The following is a 20,782-nucleotide window of genomic DNA, read 5'->3' as shown; positions in this document are numbered from 1 at the left end:
ACAGTTCTTGCCCCTTAAGAACATGTCGGCGGAATACTGACTTCATAGGCGAAACACACAGCAGGAAATCCAAACCCATTTCCAGGTACACACATCAAAACAGAGCCCAGACCTATAGCTGGCCAGGTGTTGGCAAAGTTTCACTTGGCTGGAAGGTTTGAATACCATGGAAACCACTTAGAACCCAGTGCCATGGACACCCACAACCGCCAAGTTCATGAAACAACATGTTACAAGGGCAGCAGACAGCGTATGGATGCATTACCACATGCTTAATTTCAGGGAGAACTTGAAGAGATTCAAATTCTTTAACTTTTGCAGGATCCACATCTTCCTCTAGTTCCCAGGTGCTCTCTTCATATGGCAGGGAGCACCACTTCACCAGGTAATGCGTCACCTCCTGGTGGGACACAGGACAGAAACTCAATGTTCCTTCCACTGGGTTAAAGCAGTTAACCACACTCTGCAAAACATCCTACATGACCACACACGAATACCAATAAAACAAAGGCAAAACACGTGGGGTGGAGATAAGATGCTTCAGGAAAGGCAAGATGACAGAACACCTACCTCCCCTGTTTCTGCATCCTTCGTGTGGGCCACCTCCAAGATGCGATCAACTTCCACATAGTCTGGATTGAACAGGTCTTCATCAGGCTAATGAGAACACAGAAGAGCAGTTAAGAAGAATGTGGCCCTGCCCCCAAACCAGCACCCAGGTTTCTCTTAAAGGAATTCCTAGTCTAGTTCTTATCAGGAAAACAACAACAACAAAAGATTTACTTGAGCGTAGAGGTCACATGCTTACAGATGCTTCTTCCCTGCCCCCAAACTTGCTTTCCATGATTGAACAAAGGATCCGGTTGGATCTGCACCGGGTGAGACTTTCCTGTTGGCCACTACAGCAATGTACACAGATCAACTCAAGGGTTCCTTTCCTTCTGCTGCTCCCTGTTCCACGCTGTCCTGGTGTCATGACCTTCATCAGTACGAGTAAATTACAGCCTGACTTCCTTCCTTGGAACTATCAGTCATTAGGGTGTACATATCCTGCTCAAAGGCACTAAAAAGAATCTGATACTCTCCTCTCTGCCTGGGCACTTTAACAACCTCTTCATACGGATTAAATGACCTCTGTTTATCTGTTGTTCTTATATTCACTTCTTCCAGATCTCTTAATGAATGAAACAGACAGCTAATGTTTACGGATGGCGACTGTGAGCCAGGCAATGTGCTGTGCACTTCTATGAACACTGTCACTTCTCACTCACAGCCACCAAGATATTCAAACAGTCTCTGCATACATATATGGGTGAACATATACATGTGCGTGTGCGCACACACACACACACACACACACACACACACACACACACACGAGTGTTGAAAGAAGAAACGCTGTGTTCGCTTTGGCAGCACATATACTAAAAGATGAAATTTTGCCATTTTTGAAAACACGGATGCACCTGGGAAGGCATTGTGCTAAATACAATAAGCCAGACATGGAAATATAAATATTGTATGATTTCTCTTATATGTACAATATAAAACAAGCTTTGTGCCTTTTGATCAACCAGCCATTGTAACCTGCAAGTTTATGACTGATTCAAGTTCCAGAAGCCAAATCTGCAGTACTGTTATGAACATCTGACCTTAAATTTAAAATGTGCAAGAGGGAAGATCACACCATACTAGGGAGAACAAAGAGAAAAATCCTAACTATGCAAGGTGATGGACACGCTAACCACAGCCTGGCTATAATGATCATTATGCCTTGTATATGCATATTAGAACATGAAGTTGTATATTTTACACATACAATTTTTTTTTAATCAACTGTACTTAAATAAAGGTGGAAAATAATATCCCCATATTATTTTTTTCTTGGCAGGCATTCTGTGAAGCTGACAGTACGAAGTCCAGTTTTACACACATGCACATGCAGAGTGTAAAGGCTGATGCAAGTGGGCCAGGGCCACCCAGGTCTTCAATATTCCGCAGGTTTACCCACTGCCACTCCATTATTCAACTGCACCTCTGCCCCTTCACTACCCTGACTGTGCTCCTACAGCCGCCTTCAGGCTTTGCAAACTTCCTCCCTCCAGGCTGGTGTCCAGACGACCTCACACGGAGAAAAAGGAGATGGGGTGTAGTCTAGGACTGGTGCGACTTTTCAAGAAACCATACCCCACTCATGGCACACAGCAAAACATAGCTCGTTAAACTGGCAGTGTCTTTTCTCCCCAGAATCACCATTCAATCCTTTTCCCTACTTCAAGATGGTTAATATTCTTAAAATGCCACAGCAGGATTCCACGTTGATGTCTGCATCTTACCCACCTTAGTCTACATGGCTAAACCTGGGGTTGACTTTGGCAATGACTCCTCCGGCCTTCTGCGGGTCAAGAATTGGGCACAGAGGCCTCTCCTCTATGACTGGAGGGCTTGCAGACACTGGAGCCCGAGTCCCCTCTGTACAAGCCTTGATTACCTCACAGAGCAGCTGGCAGCTGGTCTATCCAGACTTACTTTTTATAGCACATTATTATTTCTCCACATTACTAATAAAAGCGCTGAGTAGGCCAAGACCAAAGATCATGCTATAGGAACGGTTCTCTCCTATCATTTATTATTATTATTTTTTAAGATTTCTTCTTATTTGAAAAGTAGATTTACAGAGGGAGGAGGAGAGACAAAGAAAGAGAGACAGAGAGAACGCCCATCCGCTGGTCCACTCCACAAACTGACACAAAAACACAGAGATGGGCTGGTTATAAGCCAGGAAGTCTGCAGCTACTTCTGGGTCTCCCAAATCGGTGCCCCAAGCTGGGACATCCTTTGCTGCTTTTCCAGGCCATTAGCAAGTAGCTGGATCAGAAGTGGTGTAGCGAGGACTTGAACCAGTACTCATTTGGGATACCAGTACCACAGGCAGAGGCTTAATCGACTATGCCACGGTGTTGGCCACTCCTACAACTTATTCCACATTTCATGATGTGTTCTAACCTTCTTCAAGGCTATTTATTCCTACCAACAAAAGAATGAACTGTTGTTATTTCTGTATAACCTAACAGTTTCTACTTTCTATCCTCAATCAAGGTGGGGGTAGGTGAAGGGTGGGGGAAATCACTCCCATGGGAAGGCGTCAGAAAACAGACATACAGGACTGTAAAGACTCCAATGAGGAAACTGGTCTTTATCCTAGGAAAATGGGATGTGCTGAAGGGTCTCAAAGAAGGGCCTGGAGCAAGCAAGCCTTTCTCTCCTTCCTGGGGACAACCAAATGATGGCTAAGCAAGCGCTGACACTGTGCCTACTACCAGTGATGGAAGCAGAAGGAAGATATGGGCTGTCTGTCTCACAGAGCTTAAAATGGAAGAACCAGACGTGTAAACAAGTCACTTCACTGGAAATACTTGCTAAAATAGAGGTGTGAATAAAATGTTCCAAGAAATATGGAGAGCATCCAACAAGGATTCAAGAATGGTTCTCTCAATCCCAGTCATCACCTTCCTTTCCCTGACTCTCTCAGAGGCTCGGTGCCCTGGGGAACCGTTCTAACAGGCTTCAAAACACTGGCTAGGAAGGCTGGGGCCACACTTTATGGCTAAATGGAAGGACTCCAAATTGCAATAAGGTGAATGCTCACTGACATTTTCCTAGAATAATTCTGCCACACGAAGAGCGGGCTGGTGGGTGTGCACTGCCGCCAGCAGGATCCCACGGCACTTGCCAGCACTCTCGGGGTGCAGCCCCACACACTTCAGCCTGTAAGAATTTCTATTCTTTTCTTCAGAGATTTTTTTTTATACAATTTGAAACTTGCATGTTTAATAAAGGAGAATTTACCACAATCCCATTAAGCAAAGAAATGACATCGGTATTGCTGTTATATAGGTGAGATACTCCCCAGGCACTGTCAATGGTTCGTTTTTACTCTTGTATACCTCCCTTCAAAATGAACCTAGTTACAGTAACAGCATCGGGCATTTTTCCAAACTGTCAGTAACTTCCACTTTGTAACAGTATTTTTTACAAGCTGTGCAATATTTCATTCTATGAGATGTATCTTAAAAATATCTATTAGCTAACTCTTTGTTTTTAAGTTTGTCATCAATACAAACAATGACTGATCAGCAAGCCTTTGTGTAAATTTGGACATTTAAAATGCAATAGCAGGAATTCAGGAGTAACAGAAACATCTACAGATTCTGGGACAATCAATGCCTGCTGCCATACGGCTCTCCTGACAGGTCCAGCTCCCACCCTAGGGCTTCTCAGAGTGTCCCTTCCTTACCTTCACCAGCAAGGGGAAAATGCCTGTTCTGAAAACCTTCAACCACCTGGCAAGTGAAACTGAGAATGGGGGTGAGCCTGGAGGGGAGGAAGAGTAAGGCACCCCAGATCAGAGTGCTGGTTTGAGTCCCAGTGGCTCTGCAGCTCGTGCGGCTCCTTACTGACACGCCTGGAACATGAGCAGTTTGGCTTCTGCCACCCACACAGGCGATGCTGAACAAGCTCTGGGCTCCTGGCTCTGGCCTGGTCCAGCACAGGCCATGGTGCCTTTCTGGAAAATGAACCAGTGGGTGAAGATTCTCTCTCACTCTTTCAAATAAACAAATAAATCAGAATATTCTCATTTTAATTTGCGTATCTTTGATTGCTAGTAAAACTGACTACAATTTTGTATCGCTAATGAATATTTCCTTCTTTCTGAATTCCTGGCTAATTTTATCATTTCTATCTGACATTCTATATATTCTTATTGAGCTATCAAATTTTTTTTTTATCATAAAAGCCACCTGTCATGTATTTATGTATATGCATGTGATTTAAATTTGTGCTATAAATACAAAGGAAAAGATTCTTACTGGATAAAAATGAATGCATGGCATAAGTATATACATATGCATAATTAATAAAAATGACATGTTTATATGTACATGTCTTAATTATTTACTTAAAATTTATAGTATTTTGACATATCCATTTTATATTTAAATCTACCAGTTTTTCCTCTTATTATACTTAAAAATTGCCAAGTTATAAAAAATGTAATCGTTTATTTTGTAATATTTCTAGTCTCTTGTTTTTTATATTCAAATTTTAAGCCTTTTTTTTTTTGAATGACCATTTTGGGGCAAATATGAAAAAACTGCCTAGTATTCTCAATTAAGAAGAGCTGTACATTTTCTGGGACTAAGAGGTATGTTGCCATTGTAAAGAATTATTTATCTGAAAGGCAGAGTGAAAGACAAGGGGGAGGAGAGAGATCAATCTTCCATTTGCTGGTTCACGACCCAGATGCCCACACATTCGGGCCCAGGAGCACCAAGAACTCCGTCTGAGTCTCACATGGCTGGCAGAGACCAAGCAGTTAAGTCATCATATGCTGCCTGCTGCAGTATGTTAGTGGAGCGGCTGGGACAAGACCCAGCATTCTGATACGGGATGCATGTGTCCCAGGTGGCAGCTTAACCTGTCAAGTGCCCAAAATGCATGGTTTGGGGAACTGTCAGTATAAACGGCTGGATCCCTACAGCTCAGTGGATGACTTGTTTTCTTTGGCTTAAACCTAGGTTAGCTTTGCTGCACAGCAGCACATACTTTATAACTCCAACTTGAACAACAGAGCTGTACATTACTTTAACTAGAACTTTGAAACTTAAACCCAGGATTGAGAGCTGTAGGAAAAGCAGCAAACAAGTCAGGAAATATTGCTTCACCTCAGTAAAAATGTGCTTCATCTGGGCTTGTTTATTCCTAAATCGCTTGATCTTCTGTGCGATGCGAGGATCCTTCTCGAGCTCTTCCATCGTGGCCCACTTACAGTGTAAGTAGGAACTACCCAAAAACACACAAATAGTCAGACAAGCACATAGCTAGCAAACAACTGAACCGTGAGGTGTTCGATACACAGGGTGGTCGTCTGACACAGAAACAGCAGAGTGGTTTCTTGGGAAACTGCTGGAGATGCAGCTTAGGGAGAGGCCCTGCCCTTAGCAGCAACCAAGGAAAAAATAAATAAAAAACAAAATAAAGCCCTTCTGAGCAAGTGATCTTTCTGTAGGTTCTAGAAAAACTGGCTCAGAGCAGAGAAAGGGCAGGTGTGGACACACTATCATTAATACATATTAGTGAAAGGGCTGGCAATGAACAGGAAAAAGAATTCATACGGGAAAAAGGGTATCTGTTACAGGATGGTGATTCTTCCACACTGTATATACATGAGAATTCCTTAGAGAGTGTTAAAAACAAAACAAAACACAAAAACAAAAAATGCTGGACTTTGGGACCCATTCAACATGTGAGTCAAGGGGTTTGGCTGTTTTTAAAAGCTCTCCAGGTCATTCTACATGCAGCTTAAGGTGAACCTGACTTGGCCAAGATCTGCGGGTCAGGCCTTAGGGGCCAGTCTCTGGAAATACAGAAGAAAATCAAGTGACAAGGGGAAAGAAGATTGATTCATATAAAATCCAAATACACATAATGCGATTAAATAGACGTACAAATTTCTATACTTCACGTAGAATAGCTCCAGGTCGAACGGGGGTTCTCCTGGGTGAACCTGTAACCAACAAGAGGCAGTTAGTTGTCAGCCTGGCCCCCAGGTAGACCACCCTCATGAGCCACACGGAAACAGGTAACCTGACACCTCTGCCTGGTTTCAGCAAGGAGTTCTTGGGGATATTTTTCATTTTTCCAGACCCTGTCCTGATAGATTTTGCTCATCTTTTCCCTAGCTATAAAGCTAAACTGAATTTAAAAAAAAAGAAAAGAAAAGAAGAAAAAAGAAAAGGTGGGAGAAGGAAGGCGTTTTTCCAAGGCTTGGCGTGGCACAGTGCAGAGCTGACGGGTGACCAGTGGCCCAGGGCTCTGAGACACATCAGGACCAATCTCTACAGTCCTCCAGGCCCTTCGCCCTCACAAGAACAGAGGTACTCGCTCGCCAGGTGATGGACTGTGCTCCTGTAAGCACTCAAAGTCAAGATGAACTACAGTCTCACCAGCAGTGACACGTGCTCCCAGCTGCACGATTCTCTCTAGTGGATGCCTACAGTGGCCCGAGACGTCTAAAGGAAAAACACCCCATAATGTTTCCATCAGGAGTCTTTCCACGTTCTTGGATTTACAGTAACTTTTAATGAGCCACTGAAACTGAGGGGATAAAAGTACCTTTGCTAGGATCACAACGGCAAAAATGATCAGTTTGAGTCATTCTAGGTATTGAAAAGTTTCGTGTCGTAAAATCCTCCGTGGGAGGAAAGCTGACTGTTGACTAGGCAGGCAACATTCTTGCCCAGTTCTCAGTCAAGAACGAACATTCTGGGCTTGCGACACATGAACACTAGAAATACAGGCCACCAACCTCCTGGACAGTCTTGGATGCCAGAATCTTCTCGATGATGTTTGCATCATCTTCTGGAGGCTCCTGTAGGCAGAGATGAAAAAAAAAATTACTGTAACAAGAGAATTGACAAGAATAACTCAGCAAGAAACAGAAACTGAATATTCCTTATCTGAAATGCTTGGATTGGAAATGTTTCTGCTTTTCAAATTTTGGCATTTCTGTATAAACTACTGCTTGAGGTTCTCTAATCCAAAAAAAAAAAAAAAAAAAAATCTGACATGCTCCAAAAAAATCCACCAGTGCTTAAAGCTTTGTATCTTGGAACAATCCACAGTTTTGGACTGGGGATGCTCGATTTGTACTGTCACAAGTTCACCTTTGACTGCTGACGATCCCCTCCCGCCAGCGGGATGAGCAGCAGTTTGCTCAGCTAGAACTCAACGAGGCAGCTCACACCTCCGGACACCACCCTAGCACAAGAGCAGAGATTGGATTCGATTTTAGATTTGCCTCCAGTATCACTAAAGTTGGTCCCAGAATATACCCGTTGCTGCTTAAGAGTATCAGAAAGCTCCAACAGAAGAGTCTGGTGGTCTTCGAATCAGATGGTCCCAATTCTAACACCTATCAGCTAGTAACTTTGGACAAGTCAACTGACACTTCTTGGCTTCCAATTATATCACAACAAGATTTACACACACACACACATACCCCAATGGGCTATCAGGAGCATACAACAGTATATGCAAATATATTTTTAACAGTGAACACTGTGTGAAAACAAAGTATAATTATTCTCTACTAAACTGCACCCGTTACCTCTGTACTTGACAATGGCTTTCAGTCTCATTGATCATCTTTGGAATGCAAATTTTAACTGAAAAAAAATTAACTTCTTTTCTAGCTTGGAAAAACATCAAAATGTCTAAGCTCCTAATCTCCATAAAATCTTTCTGCCCAGCATTTATGATTTTTAAAAGTTCAAACTAGGGCCCAGCGTGATGGATGGCCTAGTAGCTAAACTCTTGTCTTACATGCACTAGGGTTTTGTATGGGTGCTGGTTCATGTCCCAGCTGCTCCACTTCCCATCTAGCTCCCTGTTTGTGGCCTGGGAAAGCAGTGGAAGCTGGCCCAGGCCTTGGGGCCCTGGGCCCGTGTAGGAAACCCAGAGGAGGTGCCTGGCTGCTGGTTTCAGATTGGCTCAGCTCTGGCCATGGCAGCTGTTTGGGCAATTGGCCAGCGAATGGAGGATCTTTTTCTCTGTCACTCTTTTCTGTAGAGTTTGTCTAACCAATAGAAATAAATAAATCTTAAAAAAAAAGTTCAAACTAAAAAACTGAAAAGAGATGTAGTGAGTTAGAAAACCCTGATCTTAACATTGTTTCTGAAACTCTGGGCAGCTTTATTTTAGTGGCTTCACACATTACAACCTCTCCAGACCTATCACAATGAGGTTTAAATTAGCATATGCAAAGAACACTCATTCAAACAACCCTGGTTGTCAAATTCACAGCCTAGGTTCCTGTGTAGAGCATCCAGGATGATCGGTGCTGTGTACCACCCTCAGCCTCCCCGTTCTAGGACTAACCATCCTAAAGCCAACCAAGACAGAAAATACCAGTTTCCTATGGTCTTAAAATCAAGCCTGAGAAAAGCATTGATAGTTTAAAAAAGAAGAAAGATGAGGAAGGTGCATTATAGAAACCAGTAAGTAGGCAGCCAGATGCTCTCAAAGGCTACAGATATTTGGATGCAAAGCATTGTACTAGGTGCCACAAAACCAGATAATAGAAGGAAAGGGTGGGATACAAGTAAGACTTGCTTTTCTGGTCAATAATCTTTTCTACTTGATCCTTAAAAGCACAGGTAAGTAAAGAAGGATGCAATTTACTGTTTATTGCCTACCTTGTCCTTAGACAAGCACGTTTTTCTACTTTCATGACTGCTATCATAAATGCTGCAGGCAACAAACAGCTGACTGCTGCCAGGGATGCAGGGTAAAGGGTCCAGTGCTAGGTTAAGAGAAACTGCACGAATCGACCAACGTCCTACTTAATTTCAAACCCACAGCAATCTGCTGAGCAACTTTCATGTACATGCATGGGTCTTTATGTATTTATTATTAAAAGTTTATTTGAAGGGCAAAATGACATCAGAGAAAAGAGAGATTTTTCATCTGCTGGTTCACCTCCTAAATGGCCATGATAGCTTGGGCTAGACCAGGCTAGTCTCTACATCTGGTCTCCCAGGTGGGTGGGACCTGTGTAGTTCACAAGTGCGTTACTGAAGAACCAGTCATATTTGTTCACAGTCCAGAGTAACATTTTGTTATATAAATATAGCACTATTTAGCCATCCTACTGTTGAGGAATATTTGAGTTGGTTCCAATTTTTATATTATGTATGAAGTTAATATAAACTGTACATGTTTGGGTAGACGAATATACTGATTTGTTCTTCATTTAATACCTAAGAGTGAAAATGCTGGGTAACTGCATAAATATGCTAATTTTAATGGAAGTTGTCTATTTAAGAAAAATTGTTCGCTTAAAAAAAAAAAACCTACTTCCAGGATGTTAAAAACTTTTCGATCAGAATCGCATGCAGAGATTACAACATTTCCTAACAGCCTATGGACTGCCTTCTCAGTCTCTCTGTGCGTCTTTTGAAAAATAAAAGTTCTACACATTCTATGTTATCAATCTTTTACGATTAGTATTTCTCAGCCTAGTTTAAGAAAGTTTTTTTTTGCGACCAAGTTTATGAAAGCCGCATAAAATTTTTCTAGTAGCCATGTTAAAAACGTAGAAACAAATGTGACTGCAATAAAACTTTTATTTAAACCAGTATATCCAAAATATTATCATTTCAACACAAAATTTTTGTATTCTTTTCTTCAAACCAAGTGTTCAGAAACACAGTGTGTATCTTACACTCACTGAATTATCCCAGTTTGGACCAGGGATATGTGACCAACTGCTTAAGAGCAAAGCGTGGCTGGTGCCCATGTGGCTCCGTGGCAATTTTACCCTATGTCCATTCTTGCAACTCAATTACAGGCTCATTTACAGTAAGCCTTTAAACTTCCTTTTCAAGACTGTCTCAAGTTTCTATGCTCAGGAGGATTCCAATTACAAATACATTAAACCTTTTAACTGTACCCCATTTGTATCTTTTTTATGCTTTTGTCTCACTCTGTTCTACCCATTCTTAATTCTCTGCTTCAGGAATCTTACACCAATCTGTCTTCATTAACCTTATCTTCTACTTTATCTAATCTGCTTGCAAATCTATCCACAGATTCAGTTCTTGGTCTAAGTCTTCACTTCAACATTCTTTGGGTCTCTTTTTTCCTTTATTTTCTTGACCAACTAATCAGAAATCTGATTTTTTTTTTTACGCCAATATCTGGAGTAAAAATAGGGGCTGATTCTATTATATGCCAAATCTCTTGATTGTTAAGCCACATTTTCTAAAGGATCTTTAAACATGTAATATAATTTTATTTTATGATGGATACTGCAGATGAAACAACTGGGGCAGCTAAGCATTTATTCTCTACCACAAATGTTTCCTCTTTCTTCTTAGACAAATAGGCAGAAAAGGTGATACCTTTCATCCAGTAAGGAACTGATGTGGGTCAGCGTGAGATTAGTTTTGAGACTTAATCCAGCCCTTGTTTTACCTTGTTCTTTCAGCACAAATGTTCAAGTCACTGACCGGAAGATCATTTTTCTCTTGAACCCTGAAACATATGCCTTTGGAGTTTATGGATTAAACATTTTGGTCTCTCATCTCAAGCAGGTTAAAAGTTTGATAAATACTGTAAGGGAATGGAACCTTTTTTATTTCAGGCCTGTCCCTTTAGTAAAATTGTCTCCTAGTGCTGTCAATCGCCTACTGGCTGACCTCCTAGTTCCCAGGCACTCTAGAATTCAAGGCATGTGTCTTAGGATCATCTCCTTGCTTTGGGAATCCATTTACTTGACGACCATTTCACCAGCATGGTCAGATGATTTTTCCCTTCCTTTTGTACAGATTTATTTTACTTATTTGAAAGTCACAGTGTCACAGCATGAAAGACACACTGACTTTTCATCTGCTGGTTCATTTCCCAATTGATCCCGACAGCTGGGACTGGGCCGGGCTGAACCCAGCAGCCAGCAGCTGTACGATAGGGTCTCCAACATGGATGGCAGGGGCTCAGGCATTTGGGATCATTTTCCACTGCTTTCCTACATGCATTAGCAAGAAGCTGGATTGCAAGTGGAGCAGCTGACACTTGCCAGGGGCTCCCAGGTGGGATGTTGGTATCACTAACTTGCTGTGCCACAATGCTCGACCAGGATGGCTCTCTTTAATAGAATTATCTCTTTGTTTGGGCCCTCCTGATGCTCAGCCTGCTCCCAGGACTGGGAAACGGTTACCCAGAGGTAATACTAGTGACTGCTGGCTCATCCACAAACGGCACTCGGTGCTTAGAGTTGCAGCTAATCTGCATATTTTTTCGCTTCCACAGTTACCTGAATAATTTGTCTCTCGTGTTCCCCTTGCTTGGCAGCAGAAATTCTCCAACATTAACTCTTACTACTGGAGTGGCCTAGGGTCTACTTTGGGAGTTCCTTCTTTTTTTTTTTTTTATTTTTAAATGTATTCTCATTCTCTTGGTGATTCCATCCAGCATCATGGCTATAAATCCTGGCTACGGTTGCTTACACACGCAGCGCAGATCCCTCTCACTGTCCCTCTGTGACGTGCCATCTCTGAGCATTTACATGCATTTCAAATTTAAAATATCTCCAGTCTGGGAGGGGAGAATAATTCTCCACGCTCAACTCCTGGTCTCCTGATGAACACCCGTTTCTATTCCATGACTAACAATCCTTTCCTACCTTAGGTTAAAGGAAACCTCCCTCCCATCTGGTCCTTAAACCAGCAAATCTTGTCAGCAGCCCAGAATGCAGCCTGCTTCTACCCTAATCCACATTCCGCCCTCTCTCACCCCGATTTCTCCCAGGTGCTAAGTAGTCTTCCCCTTTCTGTCCTTGATCCTCCAGTCTATTCTCAAGTCAGGGTTCAGAATGACCCTCAAAACTACGCTGCTTCAGGGCTTCTCTTTTAACTAGGAGTAACGCCAGGGATCTTCAGATTGTCCATAAAACCTATGGGATCTATAGGCACCCGCCCCGCCCCCGACCTTATCTATCACTGAACTTGGAAAAGGTTGCTCCTCCTGCCTGAGATGCTCTTCTTCTTACTTAACCCCTTCCTTTCCTTCCTGCACATTCAAGTCTCTGCTCAGATTTTATCTTCTTAGCGAAGGCAAATAACTCTGAGCACCCTAAGACGGAATTCGTTATCACTTTCATTCTGTAAGGCACTTATTACTATTGAAATTTTACATACTTTTCTTATTTCTTCAGATTTATTATCTACTTCCACCCTTTGGAAGTCTTGAGGCTGGGCCTTCAGCCTTGCACTGCATGCATGTTTAAAATCTGGCTGATGTTTGATACAGCCCTCTTGAAGGCACGGACTTTTGCCTGCTTTCCTCCTGGGCAGTACCTCCAGCACCCAGACAGTGCTAGGCATGTAGTGGGTGCTGAATAAATAGGTCTACAGAAAAAATATCAAAGAGCCTTTTCAACAAAGTATGTCAGTCAGTATTAGTAAATATTGATAGGATGGGAAGCCGGCGCCCTCAGGCAGCTAGAAGTCCAGAAATGAAGTGACTGCAAATGACATCCACAGGTCAGTACTGAACTTTCACAACTGCTGACTACTCTCCCTACTTGTCCCCAAGCCTGTGCACCCCAGAACAGCAATCAAGCATCCAGATGTGTATATACAGGGAAAGGAACACTGTCATCTTCCTCATCAGACTGCTTTGGATACCACTGTATTGCTACCTTACTGTGAACAACAGTTAAAGATGGTTTCTGAGAAAAGGATTCCGATTACTAGACTAAGACCAAAACTGAGAAAATTTTAATACATGAAAGCAGAAAGCACAGGACTATGAGCATTGAAAGGATGAACAGGTTAAAACATTCTGCAGTACAGGAAATTTTCAAGTATAAAGTGGTTTGAAATAAAATTTTTAATTTATTTTTTGGCACAGTTTAAAGAATGAGCGTGAATGCTAGTGCTAAACAATCAGTGCTGTTCATCAAAATGTTGAGAATTTTATCCTGATAATGAAATAAAAGGAGCAATGTTTTCAAAATACACATCAAAGAAAGCAAACTGCAAAGGGATTTTTTCCCCCTTAAACAGAGATTGTGCATATCATCTGTGTATAAACATGAAGTGTATACAGATACACACAGATATAAACTGAATCTGCTTGCCAAACACACTTCCATAACAACCATCTGTTCTCAAATGCTTGAAATTTTCTCAAATTATCCTTTAAAGAAGACCATTTTAATTCACTCACATGTCAGATTCATATACTTTTAAAATTTTATTCTTAGGAAAAATTTCAAAACCCTCAATTCTATTTACCCCTAACCTCAACCAACCTTTCAGTTGCTTCTATTTAGCTAACCATAGGAAGGAACCTATCAAGAAACAAACCATTTCTTTTTTAAGAAAATCTTAAAATTAATTATTTTCATTTTACTTGAAATTGAGAGACAGATCCTTCATCTGCTGGCACCTTATCCTGTGACAACCAGGTTGGTCCAGACTGAAGGCAGGAGTCAAGAATTCAATGAAGGTCTTGTGGGGGCAGCAGTTATCCAAGTACCTGAGCCGTTACATGCCACGTCCTAGGGTACTTACTAGCAAGGAGCTGAATCAGAGGCAGAGGAATAGGAACTGGAACCTGAATGAGGAACTCCAAGAAAGCACATGGGCCCATCAAGAGGCATCTCAACCACCTGACTATCCAATAGCCAAATTCCCATCCAAGTAAATCACTTTCTTACCTTTTTTTTTTTTTGCAGGAAATCTACCATAATATTTTATGAAAACAAAGTGCTTGTTTAAAAAGACTTATTTACTCATCCATTCATAAGGCAGAGTTAGAGAAAGATCTTCTACTCACTAGTTCACTACGCAGACCGCCAGGAACTCATTCCAGGTCTCCCACAGGGGTGGAAAGGGTCCAGTCACTGGAGTCATCCTCCACTGTTTGCCCAGGTGCATTAGTAAGGGTTTAGATCAGAAGAGGAGCCAGGACACAGAAACGTGCTTATATGGGATGTTGGCATTACATATGGTAGCTTAACTCACTGAGCCACTACGCAAGCCTCACAAATCACTGTCCAAATCAGTATTTACCAAGCGCCATGGTGGGTACCAAAATCGCAGCACTCCTGATGACCCATTTCAAAGGGCTTACATTCATTCAAGGAAGACAAAGAGAACATACGTCTTAGAAATGTCCTAAGGCAAATGCTAGTGAGAGTTAAGAAAGCGGAAGTAGCTTATATTTTACAGAACAGGCGAGATTTTAGGGCTCTCAGGAATTGTGATTAGAACAAAACAAAAAGACAGGAGTTTGGACCTAATGCAGGATCTAAGTAACTATCTCAGTTACATGAGACTGAAAAGCATCAACAGTTCTTAAGGTGCTCTGCTGTTGGGACTAGGGAGGATGGAGGCTTGTGGCAGAGTGCAGAGGTTGAGTGGTGCAGTACCCTGAATACAGTCCTTGGCACGGGGGGTGGGAGGGGGTCGGCCAACCCATGAGGATGCAAACACTGGAATCAAACTGAAGAGAAACAGAACCTGGGGCACGGGGGCTGTTCCCCGTGATGAAATAAGATGCAGACACCAACCAACCAGGCAGAGACAGAGCTGGAGAGGAAGGGCCCCACACAGGTACAACCGCAGTCCCATAGGCTGGACCAAGTTACAGCAACACCGGTGGCAGCAAAAAGTACTGGGGAAACCTGTCTGCAAGCTGAAGGACTGCTTACAGTGAAAGAAATGGGCGGATGCAGGGGAGAAGAAATACGCCAACACACGGGAATGGAGAAAATAAGGGCTGGGCAGAGAAAACCATCTTCATTTTCTTCCTCATCTAGAAATTAAAACAAACCAACCTATTTGCATCATGCATGGGTTTTTAACAATTTATTCACTAAACATTTAATAAGCAGCCCTAAGTGTGAGTCTTTACCTATTATCTAACATAAAGTTCTGCTTATGCTAAGTAAATATTGTGAAAAATTAAAAAGCAATGCCTATTTTCTATTTGTGCATAACCTGCTTAAGGGAAAAATCAAGAATGACCATCAAAACCGATGGCAGACTGAAAATCAGGAGTCCTAGGCTTTGAGCAAGCATGCTTCCAGCTGACTTGACTCTGAAAAACAAACAACATAACAACAACAGTTGTCATAGAAGACGAACATTGCTCCAAGCAGGCTGTCACCACAATGGTTCTTGGGAGCTAACGTAAATGTTATCTTACTGAAACCCAAGCCTGAGCTACAAAGAAGAAGAAAAGACACAAATCCCACCTTAAAGTAGCTCCTGACACACAGGAAGCAAACAAATACAGTAGCGTACTCAAAGGACCATGACAGAATGAAACACTGTCAGGGCACACAGAGGGGGCGTGGGCCCTCAGTTCTGCACGGGCATGCTCCCTTCCATGCCAAACATAGGGAAAGGCACAAAGACACAGCGCCAGGCACAGCAGAGGGCAGTGAGCCAAAGTCTTACTCAAACCAACACCCTTTTCTCCCAAAACACAAAAATCACAGAAATCATTCAAATTCTCAAGTCCAAGTTAAGAGCCTTCTAGAAGTCTATACATTATGAACGGACCTCGGAATGTAACATTTGTTTTTGTTCCAGGCACCAGCATCAGTGAGCCAAAGCATAAAAAGTGGAGTCAGTGGAGACGGAAACTTATTGTCAGCCCCTGAATCCCATGGCCAGGCCAGGAGCTCACTATGGTCAGTGGATTCCAAAGCAAAGCCATGAGAAAGTGCCTGTGATGCGCTGGAATTACTCATGCATGACGTCATCTCCACACTAGGAAACGAATGCTGGGGCAGGCACCGGGGCCTGTCACCACAGAACAGGGCTGGGCACTGATCTGCAGAGAGAGGGCACAGGGGCCTTTTGGATGCTCACTACACCCACTTCTCTGCCTCAGAATAAAGCCAGCAAGTAGCTGGGTGGCTTAGCAAGTTAACTTACAGAGGCTGGGAAGCAGACTTGAGAAAAAGTCCAGGCCCTCAATGATATCTGCATTAACAGATGCCCTGAGGATTGCTAGGGACCATGGTTGAGACCCAGGGCTGTTACCCTTTCTGTTAGCCTGGGAAATGTTTATCCAAACCTCACCAGGAAGACTAGTGTGCAAAACAGACGCAAGTGGAGTTGCTTTGGTTCTGTAGCAGCCAGGGCTCCACACGGCACAGAATCTGAAAAATACCTGATAAGCTCATCTCTCTAGTGCCCTTGCATGCGTACGGCCTGTCTGTGAGCGAGGCTAGGCCTTTGGCTCAGAGGCCAGAACCACATGGCTGCCTCTCTGAACATGAAAGCTACAACCAGGTCAGGCCTCTTCTTTGCCTGATAAATTTAATATACTTTAAAAAAAGACATAAATAAAGTAAATTCAGATTGTATATAATGTTTACCCTTATATGAACCCTCACTTTGCTCTACCTTTACAGGAAGAAAAGATCCTTGATAAAATAACATAAAATTTCCTGAATTTTATCTGTAAGATCAAATACTGTGAAATGTGGTTAACGGTATAGACTAAATGGAGAATATGAAATCCTACAAATCATTCTAACTACCAAGACAACCACAAAATCTCTAGGGAAAACTCACAATGAAGCAACACAATTCTAGCATCTATCAGCTATTTAAACATTAGGTAGCTAAGAAGAAATATAATGATAATACATCAGATCATTACTCCTATTTGGTGTTATATTCGTTAGCTGGATAACCCTTACCAGAGACATGAAATCAACTCTCACATGTGAGTTGTTGATTAGCTGCTGGTGAGTAACCCTGACCTCGATTGTCCTGTTCCTCTGTTTCGTGATGGTTACAACAGGGACAATAACCCATGTAGAGACGGAGTGAGAGGATATGCGAAATTAAATGAAGTTGGGTGGCAAGGTGGCTGAGGAAGATAAAATATCATTAGCTTCCTCCTGGAGGAAGGCCAGGAATCTATGCTGTGGCCACTGCACACTGGCGATGTGAATTCTGCCAAGTCAGCGGCTGTAATTGCAACAACAGACAGCTCACCTCCCAGAACACACTGCTGGTGACAATACTCCTCCAGGCACAGCCTAAATCTCTGTAAGTGCCGTGGCACAGACCTCTTCCTTTTCAACATGAAACCCTTTCCTGTCTCACACACTGGTGTCAAGTTCCAATCCCATCACCATCCTCTTTCATCCTGCTGCTGATGGAAATCACTAAAACACAAATCCAGTCATTCTGCTCCTCTGCTTAAACCCATCAACCCATCCTACCTCTTGCTCAATTCATATATAAAGGCCAAACACCTACGCTGATACACAAGGCCCTGAAAAACAGGAACCCTTTCTACTGCCCAGCCCTCATCACCCATTATCCCTTGGCATCTAGCCAAGCTTGCCCATTTAGCATATCACACCTAGTACACCGTTCAGCACCAGGGCTTTAGTTCATGGTTGGAATGCAACTCCTATCTTATCCGCTGAAATATCCCCACATTCCTTGAGCACGCACTTGTAGGGCTACACTTGTCACAACATTAGCAGTCATGTATCCTTTCTCCTAGACAAACTTCTGGGAGGCAGGGTTTGTGCCATGATCCTCAAGCACCTGGCCTTGGAGCAGGTGCTCCTCACACATTTGTTGAAATCAACTTCCAACTGTAATTACCAGTTCATCTGATTTTATTCACTCAACAACTCTTTTGATACTGGTTCATTTTAATGAGAGAGACAAAGACTTAAATCTAAACACTGGACACATGCTACTGTGATTGATTCGATGTGATTGAGATGAGTGGCAAAGGTGCATTTCAAGAGTTAGAAAGATAGCTCTCAGCAGGCATCATCTTAGGGGAGTATAAACAGCAGGGGATCCCCTGTGCAAAGGGTGTGGGAGAGAGCATCCCAAGCAGAAGGAATAGCACCAGCAAAAATCTGGATGTGGAGAAGGATTGTCTGTTCATTTAAAGATGGAAGTCAGGCCTAGCGGCTAAAGTCCTTGCTTTGAATGTGCTGGGATCCCATATGGGTGCTGGTTCCAATCCCGGCAGCCCCACTTCCCATCCAACTCCCTGCTTGTGGCCTGGGAAAGCAGTCGAGGACAGCCCAAAGCCTTGGGACCTTGCACCCGTGAGGGAGACCTAGAAGAGGCTCCTGGCTTGAGACTGGCTCAGCTTCGGCTGTTGTGGTCACCTGGGGAGTGAATCAGCGGACAGAAGATCTTCCTCTCTCTCTCCTCTCTGTATATCTGACTTTCCAACAAAAATAAAATAAATCTTAAAAAAAAAATGCAAGTCATTCGGCTGGGATGTTAACACAGGGAAAAGCCTGGATGGAGATGCCATCATGGTATATCAGGTAAAGCCACAGCATGAGATGCTGATATGCCATAGAGATGTTGTTTTGTGTCCTGGCTGCTTTCAGCTCCCTGTTGATGGCCTTGGAAATGCAGTGGAAGATGGCCCAAGCGTCTGGACCCAAATGGGAGATACAGATCAACCTCCTCGCTCCTGGCTTCAGCCACTTCCGATGCTGGTCATTGTAGACACTTACAAAGTGAATCACTGGATGGAAGATCTCTCTTCCTCTCTCTCTCTCTCTCTATAACTGACTTTCAAAACAAATTTTTAAAATTTCCAAGATACAAAAGACGAAATGAGTGTATGTGACCAACATAAACCTGTGCCCTACTGGGCACAGGAAAGGATTTGAATTTTATTCTAAGTCCAGCACATAGCCCATGAAAGGTAGTGAATAGCACTTACAACAATCTAACAGGCTTTTTATCAAAGAGGCCACAGAACAGCTCCATCGTCCAAGACCAAATGTCTCCAGCCATGGTCAGCAGTCTCATGTGCAGCACGTACCTCTGCCTGCCAAGCCAGTGTAGAGGCTGAGAGCGCAGATGTCCGGCCAGCTCCAAGGACAGCAATTGTTTCCCCATCATCATCCACCACCTTGAAGTCCAGGTCCTCGTTGTATTTTCTGCGCTTCACTTGACGTCCTGAGCGTCGTTTCTGCAGGGCAAACACACCTGTCAGAGTAGCTCTGTGAGTCAAAGGCAACAGCTGGAACAAAAACATCCTTGAACATGACGAGGAAAACTTCTCAGTGTAAACACGACTCCCTGAAGGACTGAATCATCTCAAGAAGGGTTCTAGTTGTGGCACGGTTGGGGCAAATAAGAAACCAGTCTCCAAGCTGTCATGTTCTACCACAGACGGGGTGTGCGCAACCCAGGAGCAGCAACCTTCCCTCTTTTCTAGAACCACTTCTATGCCAGCAAAACGAGGATTACAGGAAGCTCATATTCTTAAGACATGATGATAGATTTTGTTGTGTTCAAATTCACTACACTTGTTAATCCTACATATGTAATTTGAAAAACAAATACCAATTTCATCAGGACTCACTCTGAGAGACTCATAACATTGCTGAAATGTAGGGAGACATCTCCAGTGTGACACAGCAAGTTTTATGAGTCGTCATCTACAAACTCATTTCTAATTACGTATCTTGTACCTTTTAGAGACAGCATTGATCAACAAAGTAGTGGAGTTTTGCGTTTCGCAAACATTTCAACTAATTATATCCAAGCAGCAGGGTCACCAGCCAGCTCATTCTCAAATATTTAAAGTGTAAAAATGAAAAGACAAACGCGTAACCTCACCTTCATGTTCCCATCCCTTCTTCACTTTGAGTGACTCTGAGTGAAACCTATTCCCCATCCCTAGACAGATCACCATCTGACCGCTGTGTCACGTCTTGTCATCTTTAGCTCCTCTGCCAATCTGGAAGTCTGAGAATCACCAGACCCAGTTCACAGGCACTGAAGGCTTTCCTGTCTGATGCCAGATGATACCTTCTTACAGTGAAGATCATCCAGCCTGGTATGCTACTTTCCAAGAAGGAAAAATACAATCAAAAAAAAAGAAAGGAAAAAAAAAAGCTGGTGTAATATTAGTGCAGAGATCAGGCAGTTTAAAAAGTCTATGTTCTGGGCCTGGCGCAAGTAGTCTAGCAGCTAAAGTCCTCGCCTTAAATGCACTGGGATCCCATTTGAATGCTGGTTCTAATCCTGGTGGCCCTGCTTCCCATCCAGCTCCCTGCGTGCAACCTCAGAAAGCAGTCGAGGACAGCCCAAACCTTGGGACCCTGCACCTGCATGGGAGCCCTGGAGGAAGCTCCTGGCTCCTGGCTTCGGATCGGCTCAACTCCAGCCACTGCAGCCACCTGGGG

The 20,782-nt window shown here is 43.0% G+C and overlaps 1 protein-coding gene across 2 annotated transcripts in view; it reads right to left on the bottom strand.

Annotated features, from left to right (window-relative positions):
• Positions 1-20,782, bottom strand: part of CHD6 (chromodomain helicase DNA binding protein 6) — a 161,523-nt gene that overhangs the window by 76,657 nt on the left and 64,084 nt on the right. For both annotated transcript variants that reach the window (XM_040981460.1, XM_040981461.1), the window contains exons 5-10: positions 19,411-19,560; positions 7,370-7,432; positions 6,510-6,568; positions 5,727-5,844; positions 571-657; positions 266-400 (exon numbers count right to left, since the gene is read on the bottom strand). In XM_040981460.1, the coding sequence (XP_040837394.1) occupies positions 266-400; positions 571-657; positions 5,727-5,844; positions 6,510-6,568; positions 7,370-7,432; positions 19,411-19,560 (612 nt within the window). The remainder of the gene's footprint in view (positions 1-265; positions 401-570; positions 658-5,726; positions 5,845-6,509; positions 6,569-7,369; positions 7,433-19,410; positions 19,561-20,782) is intronic.

This window comes from Ochotona curzoniae, unplaced genomic scaffold, assembly GCF_017591425.1.
Source record: "Ochotona curzoniae isolate NIBS_2020 unplaced genomic scaffold, NIBS_Ocur_1.0 contig_3520, whole genome shotgun sequence".
NCBI classification, from domain to species: Eukaryota; Metazoa; Chordata; class Mammalia; order Lagomorpha; family Ochotonidae; genus Ochotona; species Ochotona curzoniae.
This window is presented reverse-complemented; position numbering and strand designations above follow the sequence as displayed.